This window comes from Macrobrachium rosenbergii, chromosome 56 (assembly GCF_040412425.1).
Source record: "Macrobrachium rosenbergii isolate ZJJX-2024 chromosome 56, ASM4041242v1, whole genome shotgun sequence".
NCBI classification, from domain to species: Eukaryota; Metazoa; Arthropoda; class Malacostraca; order Decapoda; family Palaemonidae; genus Macrobrachium; species Macrobrachium rosenbergii.
In genome coordinates, this window is record NC_089796.1 from 4,900,562 (window position 1) to 4,915,000 (window position 14,439).

A 14,439-nucleotide genomic window follows, 5' to 3' on the forward strand; every position below is an offset into this window, starting at 1 on the left:
ATATATATATATATATAAATATATATTAGATTGAAAAATAAAAGCCATTCTTTCATATAGGTCAGATGTAGAATACAGCACCTGCTCAATTTAAGCTAGGACCCTCTCTGGGTGATGAGAAACGTGCTTCTCGTAAACAGAGGCAGCACTTTCATTCATTCAGGAATCACAGAGCAAACCCCATTCAAGACGTGCATTGTAAATAAAAGTTCTCTAACTCAGTTGACTCTCGAGTAAACAATTTCCACAAAGTACTGACATGCCCTTCGGAGCCCCGTACCTGACTTCTCTGTTATTTATGTACGTAAAAGCTTCATTTGGAGATCTTCCTGTATTTGTTTATCATTTTCTACGATGTTTCTCAAAGGAAGGAAGGGTCCTTTTGGGCTGAATTCACTGATGGCTATGTAAATAAATACTTCTATATTTTTTTAATTTACCTTTATTTATCCGTCATTTTCTGAAGTTCTTCACTTGGGCACATATAGGTGCGTTTTAACTCTGCCTATTCTTGTATTGCAGGATTCCGGATTTTATTAGGATTTGTTCAGTGTTTTTTTAAGGATTTATTCAATATTTTTTGAGGATTTATTCATTATTTTCTAGGGATTTATTCAGCATGTTTTAAGGATTTATTCAACATTTTTAGGGATTGATTTATTCAACATGTTTAAGGATTTATTCAGTCTTTTCCAAGGATTTATTTACCATTTTGCAAGGATTTATTCAATAATTTTTTTAGTATTTATTCAGTATTCTTCAGAATTTATTAAATTTTTTCATGGATTTATTAATTTTGAAGGATTTATTCAGTTTTTGTTTAAATATTTATTCAGTATTTTTAATGATTATTTGGATATTTTTAAGAATTTATTCAATAATTTTTAAGGATTTATGGAATACTATTTTACGAATTTGTTCAACATGTTGATACGATTTCTTCAATAATGCAAGGATTTATTAGATATTTTTCAACGACTTCTTTGATAACCTTCAAAGGCGTATTGGATATTTTTTAAGGATTTATTCGAGATTCTTACCGTGGACGATTATCAATCCTCTTATCATTTCCTTTGCAGTGTTGGCAGAATGCTTCGTCGGCGCTTGGGCGTGGTTTTCACGGCGGCCCTCCTCACGCCCGCTTTCGTTCTCTTCTTCATTAATTCTCCAGGTGAGACTCTCTTCAGTTCTCTAGTTAAGACTCATTAGATGTCCAGGTAAGACTCGCACATTATATTGCCAGGTAAGACTTTCTTCAGTTCTCCAGGAAGGCTCATTAATTGCCCAGTTAGATTCACACATTATATTTTCCACGTAAGACTCGCCAGTTCTATACGTAAGACTTATCGAGTTCTGTAGCTAAGGACTCCCACATCAATTTTCTTTGTAAGACTCAGTTCTCTAGTTGAGATTCCTACGTATGTTTTCTATGTAAGACTCGCCAGTTCTATATGTAAGATTTATCAAGTTCTGTAGCTAAGACTCCCACATCAGTTTTCTTTGTGATGAGATCTCAAGTTGAGATTCCTATGCATATTTTCCACGTAAGACTCGCTAGTTCTTTGTGTAAGACTCATCAGCTCCATAAGACTCGTCAGTTCCCTGAGTAAGACTCATCTGTTCTTGTAGCTGAGACTCGCACATCAATTTTCGTAAGACTCATCAATTTTCTTGTTCATGATTCCCGCGTAAATACTCCTTGTAAGACTCGTCATTTTCGTATGTAAGCCTCTGCTTAAGACTCGCACACCAGTTTACATTTTAAGACTCATCAAATCTCGTGGTAATGTCAACCCGCTCATTCTCAAGCTAAGGCTCTCCAATTCTCCAGTCCCCGTGGCGGGTCAACGCCTTCATTGCACCTCATGCGGTGCACTGCAAGCATTACTAAAGGTTCTTTTGCAGCGTCCCTTCTTAAGGCCCCTAGCTGCAACCCCTTTCGTTCCTTTTACATGACCTCCTTTCTTCCATCTTACTTCCCACCCTCTCCTAGCAATTGATTCATAGCTCAACTGCTTTGAGGTTTTCCTCAAGCTACACCTTTCCCACCTTTTCCTGTCAACTTCCGTTTCAGTGCTGAATGACCTCATAGGTCCCAGTGCTTGGCCTTTGGCCTAAATTCTACATTCAGTTCAACCCAGTTCTCCAGATAAGCCGCTTCACAAAGACGACGGTATAGTAATAAGCACTTGCTCATTGAAGAAAATGGTCACATCCAGGGTATGGAAATGCATGGGTGTAGCAACCTCATCCCCTAATTACCATCTGAAAACCGGAAGCCTCGCAAATCTCTGGATCCACCCCCTTAGGGAAGAAAGAGGGAGTGTTTGTATAAGTGCATAAAGTGCTTTCATTCACATACTTTCACTCGTCCCAGATATTTTAAAGTGAGGTGTCTCAGTGAGGAAACAGTTTGTGTGCCCGGAGGAATTTCATTCAGGAAACTCATTACCTGGTTAACCAGGTAACCTGTATTTCTTGACCAAGGAATACGTGTTCAAGTGCGTTCTCACGGCAAGCACTGAGAGAGAGAGAGAGAGAGAGAGAGAGAGAGAGAGAGAGAGAGAGAGAGAGAGAGAGAGAGAGAGGAGGATAAGTTTCTTTCCATTTTTGTTTTATAATAGTGCAATCATTTCGGATTTCAACAACAACAAAAAAGGCGATCCCTTTTGGCGTTGTATTGTTTAAAAAAGAAAAAAAGATTTGCTGTCTTCAAACTTGATAAGAATAAAACTCACAGCTTTTAGATCAGCTAACGTCGAATATGAATGCATACAATACACTGAAACATAAACAGGTCTCGGAACCAGGAAAAGGTGAGAACGGAATACGGTTGGGCCTTAGGACCAAAAAATAAATGAAAGACCGCCAGGGTAAACGTTAATTTGATTCCCCAGCATAAATGATACCCTATATACGTGAGAGAGGTCATTTACCATGATTGGTGCCATGTCCAATATTTTCTGTAGTGTGACACACACACGAGAGCCTTAATGCATTACCCTAACTCCAACTGTATGATAATATTTTTATCAGTTGTTTTTGCATTCCACAAATTTATTGTTTTTAATTTTTTTTTTTAAGTACCGTCAATGGTTTTTTTACTTGATCCAAAAGAATGTTTGCACATAATAAATTAGAGCATTAATAAAAAAAAAAAGAATAGAAAAGGAATTAATATCTTGACGATCTTATAAAATTCCTGCCATTTTCCTTCATTCAATTATTTTGCCATTACACTTGTTTTTTTTTATTGCTTTTTTTAACGGATCCAAAACCATATCAGCCCATTATAAATTAGAGTAGTAATAAATGTGAGTGGGAAAAAGAATTATTACCTTTGCGAACATATACAATTCCTGGCATTGGCTTTCATTCAATTATTTTTTCACTCCACATATTTATTTTTGAATTAATCCGAAAGATTGTTAGCACATTATAAATTAGAGAAGTAATAAATATGAGTAGAAAAAGGATTAATACAATACAATTGTATACAATCGTATACAATCCCAGCCATTCACCTTCATCCAAAAAAGAGAAAGAAAAAAAAAAAACAGAACGTGAACGCTTGGACCACAAATGAATCATTCATTCACGAAGAGACGAATGGTGTCAAAGGAATGCCTTCCACCAATTCAGTTGATGTCACGCCATTTCCCTTGGTAAAACTCTTCCGTGCGGAACGAAGGTATTTCCATTGGCCTTGAAAAAAAAAATAATAAATTAGGAAGCTAGGAGATATTGTGCTAGGAGATAGTTGGATGGAGGTGAGGGGGAGGGGAGAGGAGGAATGTTAACTTGACCTCTTGAACCTGCTTAAGGGTAATAGATAGTTCTAGGGTGACTTAATTGATTGATTGATTTAGGCTTTTATGTGATCTGGCGTCGCAGCGACTATGGTCATGGACGCTGGAAAATAGTTTGACTGTTCCTCAGCTTGTTTAAGAATGTTATAGAGTGGCTCTCGCTTGATTGATTTAGGCTTTTATGAAATCTGGCGTCGCGACGGCTGTGGTCACTGACGCTTGAAAATGGTTAGTCTGTTAATGTCCAACTGCATTCTAGTTTGTTGATGTTCTATATGTCGTAATGTTGGGTATTTCATCAGTTTTTTTTTTTAATTTTACTGCTTTTGGGGTCTTGAACCAAATCACCCATGATTCGCATTTCTTAAATGCATTTTCTCTCTCTCTCTCTCTCTCTCTCTCTCTCTCTCTCTCTCTCTCTGTAATGTTAGTGTTCTCTGTAATGTTATTAATGTTCTATATATATATATATATATATATATATATATATATATATATATATATATATATGTGTGTGTGTGTGTATGTGTGTGTATGTGTGTGTGTGTGTATATAACTGAATCACGAAAATATGGAACATGATGAATATATAAATAAAGGCAATGCCAGGAAGGAAATAGAAACGACGCAGTTGTGCGCTAGGCCTTTCGACTTACAGTCCTTTACTTAGCTAAGGAAAGGACAATAAGTCGAAAGGACTAGAGCGCAACTCCGTCGTTTCTCTTCCTTCGTGGCAATGCTATATATATATATATATATATATATATATATATATATATATATATATGTGTGTGTGTGTGTGTGTGTGTGTGTGTGTGTGTGTGTGTGTATGTACACGTATTCACAAGTAATAATTCTGAAGTTTTTCGTCTTGCTAGAGCAATGGTGAATGACAGTGACTGAACTGGTTTGCGCGTGGTATATTGATTGAGACGGCTGATTCATTCTCGCTCGTGTCAAGCTTCTTGGAAGTTCTTTCATTCGAAATAACACAACAAATGTACGAGTGATTATTAAAAGAAATATTTCAGTCTGCCCTTGCATATATATGAGGTCTGCTGTGGACCTCAGAACTCGTTTTAACCAATCGTGACCTTGGGATAGCCATCCCTCTATTCTCAATTTCCCCGTAGGGGGCATTGCCGTCAGTGCACCTCACAAGTGCACTGTAGGCATTACTTAAGGTTCTTTGCAGTGTCCCTAAGACCCCTAGCTGCAACCCCTTTTCTTCCTTTTACTATACCTCCATTCATATTCTCTTTCTTGCATCTTACTTTCCACCCTCTCCTAACAATTGTTTCAACGTTATTTTCAACTCTGAATGACCTCACAGGTCCCAGCGCTTGCCCGTTATCCTAAATTTTATATTCCAGTCCAATCCAGTCTATTCTCAATTTTGAATTCTTTCCTCATTCTCGTCAGGCAAAGGTTTCAGTGATAGGAGAGAGGTCAGTCCTTGCATGTACAGTGATTGACCAATGTAATAGAACTAATGGTTACAAGTTAGGAAATTCATTAAGGTGTTCACGCAGGTAGCAACAGCTGATTTGAGGCCGGCAGGTGAGACTGCCTACCAGAAGCCGGTGATTATTATTATTATTATTATTATTATTATTATTATTATTATTATTATTATTATTATTATTATTATTATTATTATATGTAATCAAAATCCACAATTATATGGTAAACTCTGTTACTATGTGAAAGACAGTTTACTATATAATTGTGGATATTTATTACACAAACTTTTTTGCACGAGACTGTGAATTTCTTATTATTATTATTATTATTATTATTATTATTATTATTATGTAATAAAAATCCACAATTATATGGTAAACTGTATTACTATGTGAAAGAAAGTTTACTATATAATTGTGGATATTTATTACACAAACTTTTTTTCACGAGATTGTGAATTGAAGAGCAAACTTCCAAAAAATATAAACCATTTACTTATTTTAGCTCAAGTTGTTTCAATGAATAATTAAAAGTCTTCAGTACATGCAAAAAACTTTGTGCTGGTCGATCGTGATCGATATTCGACGGTGTTGAAATCTAGAAACGACCGGATCTCTCGTGTAGCTTTTCCAAATTAACTCTTTCTTTATTGCAAAACTTTTTAACAGTTCCATTGAGAGTAAAGGCTGTATTTAAGTCGTTTTTGTAATTACTTCTAACTGAATCAGGTGCGTGAGGTTAACCCTAAAAGAGTTCAGAGGTCTGGTTAAACAAATCATTTATAACTAACTAACTACTCTGTATTTTCTTGTTTGCGATTTGGGATTGGCTGAAAGGGAAATTCATTGTCCCTATATTCCCCTGAAATGGAAAACTGCAGTATCTGCAAAATTATCGAAATGGAGATATGTCACTTATTGGGCTCGTGAAACACTAATACACAAGTTACTGCAGTTTCAGAATGATTCTTCAATGCTTTATTTAGGGGGTCCCATTTGCAGTATCTGCAAAATCAGTAGTAAGACAAGGGAAAACTGCAGTATCTACCATTTTTCTCAGTTTTGTATTTTTGCAGATACTGCAGTCTTCCAATTTAGGGCAGTATACTATCTGTGTTACACACACACAAATAACAGTAAAGGCTGTATTCAAGTTATTTTTTTAATGACATCGAACTTACATCTGTTGCATAAAGTTGCTCTGTATTGTCTTGGTCGCGGAAAATTTTGAGATGGTTTGACGGGAAATTCATTACAATACTATTTGTTTACACACGAAAAAGATAATTACTTAGATACACATTACCTTCAGTGTTTTTAAGATTAGGTCCATCCTTTGCACTCGCCGAGTGCATTTGAAGTCATGTTTTCGCTAGCAGTGGATTTTAAAAGAATTTTTTTTATAGTGTGTTACATTCCAACTCAGCCAATTATTTTAATTAAAGAGATTTTTATTGATTTTTTCACTGCCTTTCAAATGTTTACAAATATATGGTAGTGACTGAATACTAACATAGAGGATACAAGCCTTTAAAAATGATAATTTTTAGTTATGAAATTTCCATCCACAAGAGAATTATTTAATTAAAATTAGGTCGTTCGCAATGGCGTGATGTATACGAAAATATTCAATGCAGATATCACTCTGCCAGTGAGTTTACGTTTATTTAAATATAAATGAACTTGTTGATATCTAGAAAATAGCAGAACGAGATATTTTGAACCTATATCACTGTATGAAATTTAGGATACCGATATTTCTCAGCCAAGGGGTTTACACTTATTTAAAGATAAAGGGACGGAATGACATCAAGAAAATAACAAATAAGATATTTTGAGCTCATATCACTTTATGAAATTTAGGCTTCACTGCTTGTGGGACCCAGGGGTAGCCCTCTGCAGACTTGTTATGCGTGTCAAGGTGAAATCTTATATTTTCGGGAGCTGATACTTTTAAAAATTCCAAAATTCAAATAGAAACTATATTTTTCAGTTTCCAGATCCCGAAAAAAATTTATTATTTTTTTGGAAGCCGATACTTTTAAAAAATTCCAAAATTTAATTAGAAACGATATGTTTCAGTTCCCACATTCTGAAAAAAAAGATATTAATTGAATCATCACCAAAAGAATGAGACACTATGTTAGTTGAAACAGGGCGTCCCATTTAATTAAACACTCACGCCTGTAGTTCGTGGATACCCCAGTCATATTAAAAATACTCAAGACTCCATAATTACCTCCGGACAGGTGTCCCTGGAACAGGTGACAGGTAGGGACTTACCTGCAATCAGATTGGTGGCGTTTGAGGAATATTTCCCTTTAATTGAGATGGCTCACACGCCACGTCACCGAGGAACTCGCGCGCTCTCGTTATATCAGGGCCAATCGGGAACGGCGGAATTGCATTGTGACGCGCAATTAAAACGTACGTCATTCGAGGCCCGTTGATTGATGGGGAGGTATATGGCGTCGTCGGGATGGTTGGCGTCGCCTTGGGGGCGGGGGTGGGGAGGTGGTAAGGGGTGTAGTAGTAGTAGTAGTAGTAGTAAGGGTCCTCTTCAGGGCTCTATTCCTTGGTGTCTTGGCTCAGGGCTCTATTCCTTGGTGTCTTGGCTCAGGGCGTCTTCAGGTATTTGGTGAAGAAAAGGGGCTTGAATCGAACGGGTCATGTTTCTGGGAATGTAGTCTTCAAATCTCTCTCTCTCTCTCTCTCTCTCTCTCTCTCTCTCTCTCTCTCTCTCTCTCTCTCTCTCTCTCTCTCTCTCTTTGTAGTAAGTGGGTGGTTGCGGTTTTATGCTGATGTAAACTCAAGATTTCAGTCATTTTCTCTTAGTTTTGTATTACAGTTTTGTGAAAGTTTTGTATTATAGTTTTGTAAAAGATCAAGTTTCCAGCAGTTTTCCCTTTCTCTTGTACTATTTCACACAAATGTTTTCATCATTTATTCAAATATAACACAACAAATTTTCCCTTCATTTTGACGTAGATAAACTATATTGAGAGGAAAGTGTTACGATGCTTGTTTAGGTTAAAACATTCAAAGGTAATATATTGACAGGACTCAATAAATTCAGAAATTTTCCCTTTGTTTTTTTGTTTTACATCTGTTTTCATTCCTTATTCACCTACAGCAAAACGGACCACCCTTAATTAAGACTTAGAGAAACTATATTGAAAGGATTGTGTTATGGTGCCTATTTAGGGTGAGTCATTCGAGAGGAATATTCCTGTTTTGGAAGGTGTGCTGTGGGTGACCTTGAAAATGAATGTATTTGGGTTGTCATTTAATTGTTGAAAGGAACCTGATGTTTATCCACAATAGATTTGTCAGTTAGCGAACCTCCTGGGTAGGTCATATTATAATTGATATTTTTAACACAAATTACTAATTAGGTGATTATTTAGTTATTTAGTAGAGCCAATTTTATATCGTTGACTTCTTGATATCTTGATCATTGTTCAGAGTTTGGTAAAATTATCTGCATATGTGAAGACATTCCGCTCTGCTTTCGGATCTTCAATTATTTTTGAATTGTAACATTATAACATTACATCATACCATTGGAATATTTGATAGTTATTTTGGCTTAATGCCATTTTAATACGCCATTGAAAACCTGCTAATTCTTGCAGAATTATTTCAGTATATATTTGTGATGCAGATAGAAGTTCACGTTTAATGCAGATGATTCAAATAATATTATTGCATAGAACTTCAAAATCAGATTTTGTTTTGTTCTGGTATTCTCGAGAGCATCAGGACATACCTAGCTCCATCCACAGGTGGACATAGCAGCCTTAGCCAATCCGGTTGCAAAACGACCTGGAAACACAAAGCAAGGGGGAGAAAACTGCATGTTTTAAATGGCTGATCAAAGCTGGTTGAACCGCTAGGTCGTTTTGTCTATGCAGTATATATCTGTTTTGCATGTAGAAAAGCGCCGAGTACCTGTCGTAAAAATAGGTTTTAAATTGTCATATAAACACATCAAACTTAAAAACACGCGGGTGACAATGTACGCCTTACGCGTGAATTAATTCGCGCACAACACTCACACTGTAACTATTACCTAAGGTTCTTTGCGGCGTTCCTTCGGCCCCTAGCTGCAACCCCTTTCATTTCTTTTATTTCGCCTCCGTTCGTAATCTCTTTCTTCCATCTTACTTTCCTCAACCCTCTCCCAACAATTGTTTCATAGTGTAACTGCGAGGTGTTCTTCTTGTTACACCTTTCAAACCTCTTTACTGTCAATTTGCGTTTCAGGGCTGAATGACCATAAGGTCCACCAGCGCTTGGCCTTGGTCCTGAATTCTTTATTGTATTCTAGTCTGTAGCACTCGCACGCACGCACCGTCATGCACAGACGCTCTGGTAAATGAGGAATCGAACCAATTCACACCTTTGAAAAAGCGCTTTCGAACTCTTATCATAAATTTCGCTTGTTCATTACTGCAGCCATTCCGTCGATGTTTATCGACAGATCAATCACGAGAAATTGTGACCCGATATCAAGAATTCCAATTGATAATGAAGGCGATACACCGCAGCAAAATGTTATAAATTAAACTAAAGTATCGCTCGCGGCGTGAAATATTAATCTGAGTATCTGTTGACCTATCGACCATCAAGCGCAGTAGCGAACCGGGTCGTCTATAATACGTCAAGCTTTATAGCTGACCAAGTTCTTCGTTGGAGGGGTGGGTAGAGCTCTCGGCTAGCACGCTAGTGGCCCAGCGTTCGACTCTCCGACCGGCCAGGGAAGAATTAGAGGAATTTATTTCTGGTGATAGAAATTCATTTCTCGTCATAATGTGGTTCGGATTCCACAATAAACTGTAGGTCCCCGTTGCGAGGTAACCAGTTGGTTCTTAGCCACGTCAAATAAATCTAATCCCTCGGGCCAGCCATAGGAGAGCTGTTAATCAGCTCAGTGGTCTGGTTAAACTAAGATATACTTTACCAAAACTTCAAGTTTAACATGAATTTTATTTTTTATATTATTACATGACATGAATGCAAGTTCATGAAATAAGAATCATATTCATAATTGACAACTATTTAAAAAAATAGACAAATTAATATATTTTTAAGTAGAATCAGCGCTTCTTTTAATCTTAACGGGGCATCGTTATTTGCAACACAGTCTGCAAAACTATCCCACAGATTCACAACACTAATAATAAAAGCCCTTTCTTGCTACTTTGCAATATTGCATCCTATATATCACACTCTGTGAAACGAGTAACACGCACTAACTTCAGAGGTACAGAAATGTAAAAATAAATAAATACGCATCGGTTTTTTTTTATAATATATGAATGGGCGCTCTGTCATTCATATTCTGACATTCTGGAACAGCTCCAAATTTGAGGTTCTCGTTAAAAGACTGATTGTGATGACTTCTCCATAATTGTTATCCCATAGTTTGGTTCAAAAACGGTATTTTTGCAAGGTTTTTGTTGTGTGGTGGTAACGTGATATTAATTTACATACATACAAGCACACACACTATATATATGTGTATGTATATGTATGTATATGTATATATATATATATGTGTGTATGTATATATATATTATATGTATTGTACTGTATATATATATATATATATATATATATATATATATATATATATATATATATATATATATATATATATATATATATATATATATATATATACACGTCTGTATGTTTGTAAAAAAGAGAGAAAATGCGTGAGATTCACACACAATCGTGTACGAATAATTGAACATATTATGACGAGCAAACGCACGCTCGGAAATATAACCCCGGTTTAATGCGGTCCCCATTAGATTCCCGTTCATTCCCGATTCCATTCATGTTGGAATGATTCGCATCCAATGAGTTGTACGAATTGCATTTTTTTCCCCAATAAATAAAAATTATGATTGCCTTTTTTTTTCATTCGGAGAGTTATGGAGTGAATGACATACTGCCGGTTTCATTATACATTTTTGACAAATGCCTCGTTTTTGCATATTGATTATAATTTTTTAAACCGAATAAATCAGTTTATTATTCATTGTTTAATATATATTATATTTCCTGTGTTACTAAAATATTTTTGGGTTGTCCTGTAGGGGGCGGGTTAGTGCCGTCAGTGCACCTCGCGCGGTGCGCTGTAGGCATCGCTTAAGGTTCTTTGCGGCGTCCCTTCGACCCCTAGCTGCAACCCTTTCCAGTCCTTTTACTGTGCCTCCGTTCATATTCTCCTTTTCCTTCTTTCTTTCCACCCTTTCTTAAAAATTGATTCATAACGCAACTGCGAGGTTTTCCAAATGTTACACCTTTCAGACCTTTTACTCTCAATTTCCCTTTCAGTCTGAATGACCTCATAGGACCCAGTGCTTGTCCTTTGGCCTAAATTTTATATTACAATTCCAATTCAATTTTGATTACGATTTTTAAAACCAATAAACAACTTATTATTCATTGTTTCATATGTATTTTATTCCATACGTTAATCAAATATTATGGGATTATCTTGGGAATCTGGGAAAGGCTTCTTAAGTGTATGTAATTTTCGTCGCATTTCAGAAATCGACCTGATGACTCGCGGTGACAAATTGTCGCTATTTGTCGTTTCCGAGTGAAATAAATTTTGCTGTTTAGCCGAAACACCCTCGCTCAGTTCCTATAATTTAGAGACGAATTTTGAGAGCATATCATTTGTGTTCCCTTTTAAGAATGAACCGATTTTTATAGACGAAATTTGCGTGTATATCATTCGTCTTCCCTTTTAAAAATAGACTAAGTTTCAGAGACTAAATTTGAGTATACATTACTTTATTGCCTTTTAAAAACGGACTGAATTTTAGAGACGAATTTTGAGTATTTAATTATTTATTTATTTGTTTATTTATATATTTATATATTTATTTAATTTAATTTATGTATTTATTTGTTTTTATATATTTATTTAAGTGTTATTTAATTAATTGATTAATTTAATTATATATATATATACATTATATATATATTTATATATAAATGTATATATATGAATAAATAAATAATACAATTAATTAAATTAATTAATTAATACTGAAATAAATACATAAAAAATAAATAAGGAAATTAATAGATAGAGAAATACCTAAATAAATTAAATAGTTAAACAGATAAATATATAAATAAAAAATTAAATAAATGATTAAATAATTACATAAATAAATACATAAATGAATAAACAAATATACAAATATACGAATAAATAGATAAATATATTTATGCATATTTATATATATGTGTATATATATATATATATATATATATATATATATATATATATATATATATATATATATATATATATATTATATAATTCTCCAGAGACAGTTCCCAGATTCGAAGCTACAAACAAACAAACATACATCAGTCTTTAATGGCCTCCGTAACTTCAGACCTATCCTATAGGGGTCTGGGGACCGTCGATTACTTGACTGATTGATTGATTGATTGATTATAGGTTATCTGGTGTCACAGCTAACAGGGTCACTGACGCCGTGGAACCTTTAATGTCTTTTTTTTTCTTTGCTGGTGGGATCAAAGAGATCGTACAATGTAGAGGTTTTTTTTCTATTAACACTTTTGTAATTTACGTCTGTTATTAATAATAATAATAATAATAATAATAATAATAATAATAATAATAATAATAATAATAGTTACATTACTATTATTATTGCAGTGATGACAAAGAGAAAAATTACTATCCTAAACCATCAATTACAGAAAGTAATTTTTGACTCATCGGGATCGAACCCCGGTCTCTCAGATGAAAGGCCAGGGAGGTAATTGGCCTTTTAGTGGAGAGACTGGGTTTCTACCCCGATTTGAGTCAGAAATTTATATATATATATATAGATACATATATATATATATATATATATATATATATATATATATATATATATATATATATATATATATACATATATATACATATATATATATATATATATATATATATATGTATGTATGTGAATATGTATGTATATATATAAAGAGAAAAAAAAAAGTATACCTTAGAGAGAGAGAGAGAGAGAAAGATATTAGCCTCTTACAACCGTCCACCTAAAAATGCGATTTTGGCAGGGCGGTTATTTATGGCGGTAACCAACCCACGAAATGACCAGGCCTGACGGTTATTAACCTGGTTTATCAACAAACTCACTACTTTTGTGAATATGACTTCTATAGTCTTCCTTCTCGTAAGAGGCAGGTTTACCACTTATTTCCTCTTCCCGTTTCCAGTGTTTTTCAGCCTTTTCCAATTTGCTCTAAAAATAATTAATAAATAAAAAAATATATATATTTTTTATTATTTCACTTAAAAACTATGAATTCAAAATGAATCAAACAATTAGAATAACATTCGTGACTGACTTCGCGAATATAGTAATCCATTAATATTTCGCGAATTAGTGTGTCACTTAAAACTCGTAATGACTCTTAATCACTTTTGATGAAAATGATTGATTTTGAAATGCTCCCCAAGTCTTTGATGGCCGGGGAGAGTCAATGTTTGTTTTAATCACATCCCCTGGATTCCGTGATGAGTGGGAAATGTCCAGAATAACCTGAGGGGAATTCATTTTTATTTTATAGATTTATTTATTAATTTTTTTTTTGTTTCGTCTATCCTGAGGGGAATTAATTTTCATTTTATTTATTTATTATTTTGTATTTGCTTCGTCGTATCCTGAGAGGAATTAATATTTTTATTATTTTTTTATTTCCTTTGTGGTATCCTGAGGGCCAATTAATTTTATTTTATTTATTTTATTTTATTTGCTTCTTCGTATCCTGAGGGGAATTAATTTTTATTTTATTCATTTATTATTTTTTTATTTGCTTCGTCGTATCCTGAGGGAAATTAATTATTTTTATTTTTATTATTTTTTTATATTTGTTTCATCTTGAATTGCTGGTATATTATTATTTTGGCTCGTTTAATTATATTTGTTTAATTATATTTACTTTTCGTTAGGTCAGTCTTTATTTACACAACAGTTGTAAGTTGTAGGTTACTTCATATCATAATGAAATAGTAACGATTATTTACTTATTTAGCTATAATAATCATTTGTATATTATCCCTCAACACATTTCTTATCTCTACAACTGTTGTAGGTTAT

General features: G+C 34.4%; 1 protein-coding gene across 12 annotated transcripts in view; it reads left to right on the plus strand.

Annotated features, from left to right (window-relative positions):
* Mgat4a (alpha-1,3-mannosyl-glycoprotein 4-beta-N-acetylglucosaminyltransferase a) overlaps positions 1-14,439 on the plus strand; it is a 377,735-nt gene that overhangs the window by 267,704 nt on the left and 95,592 nt on the right. For all 12 annotated transcript variants that reach the window (XM_067100291.1, XM_067100285.1, XM_067100294.1 and 9 more), the window contains one exon: positions 1,080-1,171. In XM_067100291.1, coding sequence (XP_066956392.1) covers positions 1,090-1,171 — 82 coding nt within the window. In that variant the 5' untranslated portion in view covers positions 1,080-1,089. The remainder of the gene's footprint in view (positions 1-1,079; positions 1,172-14,439) is intronic.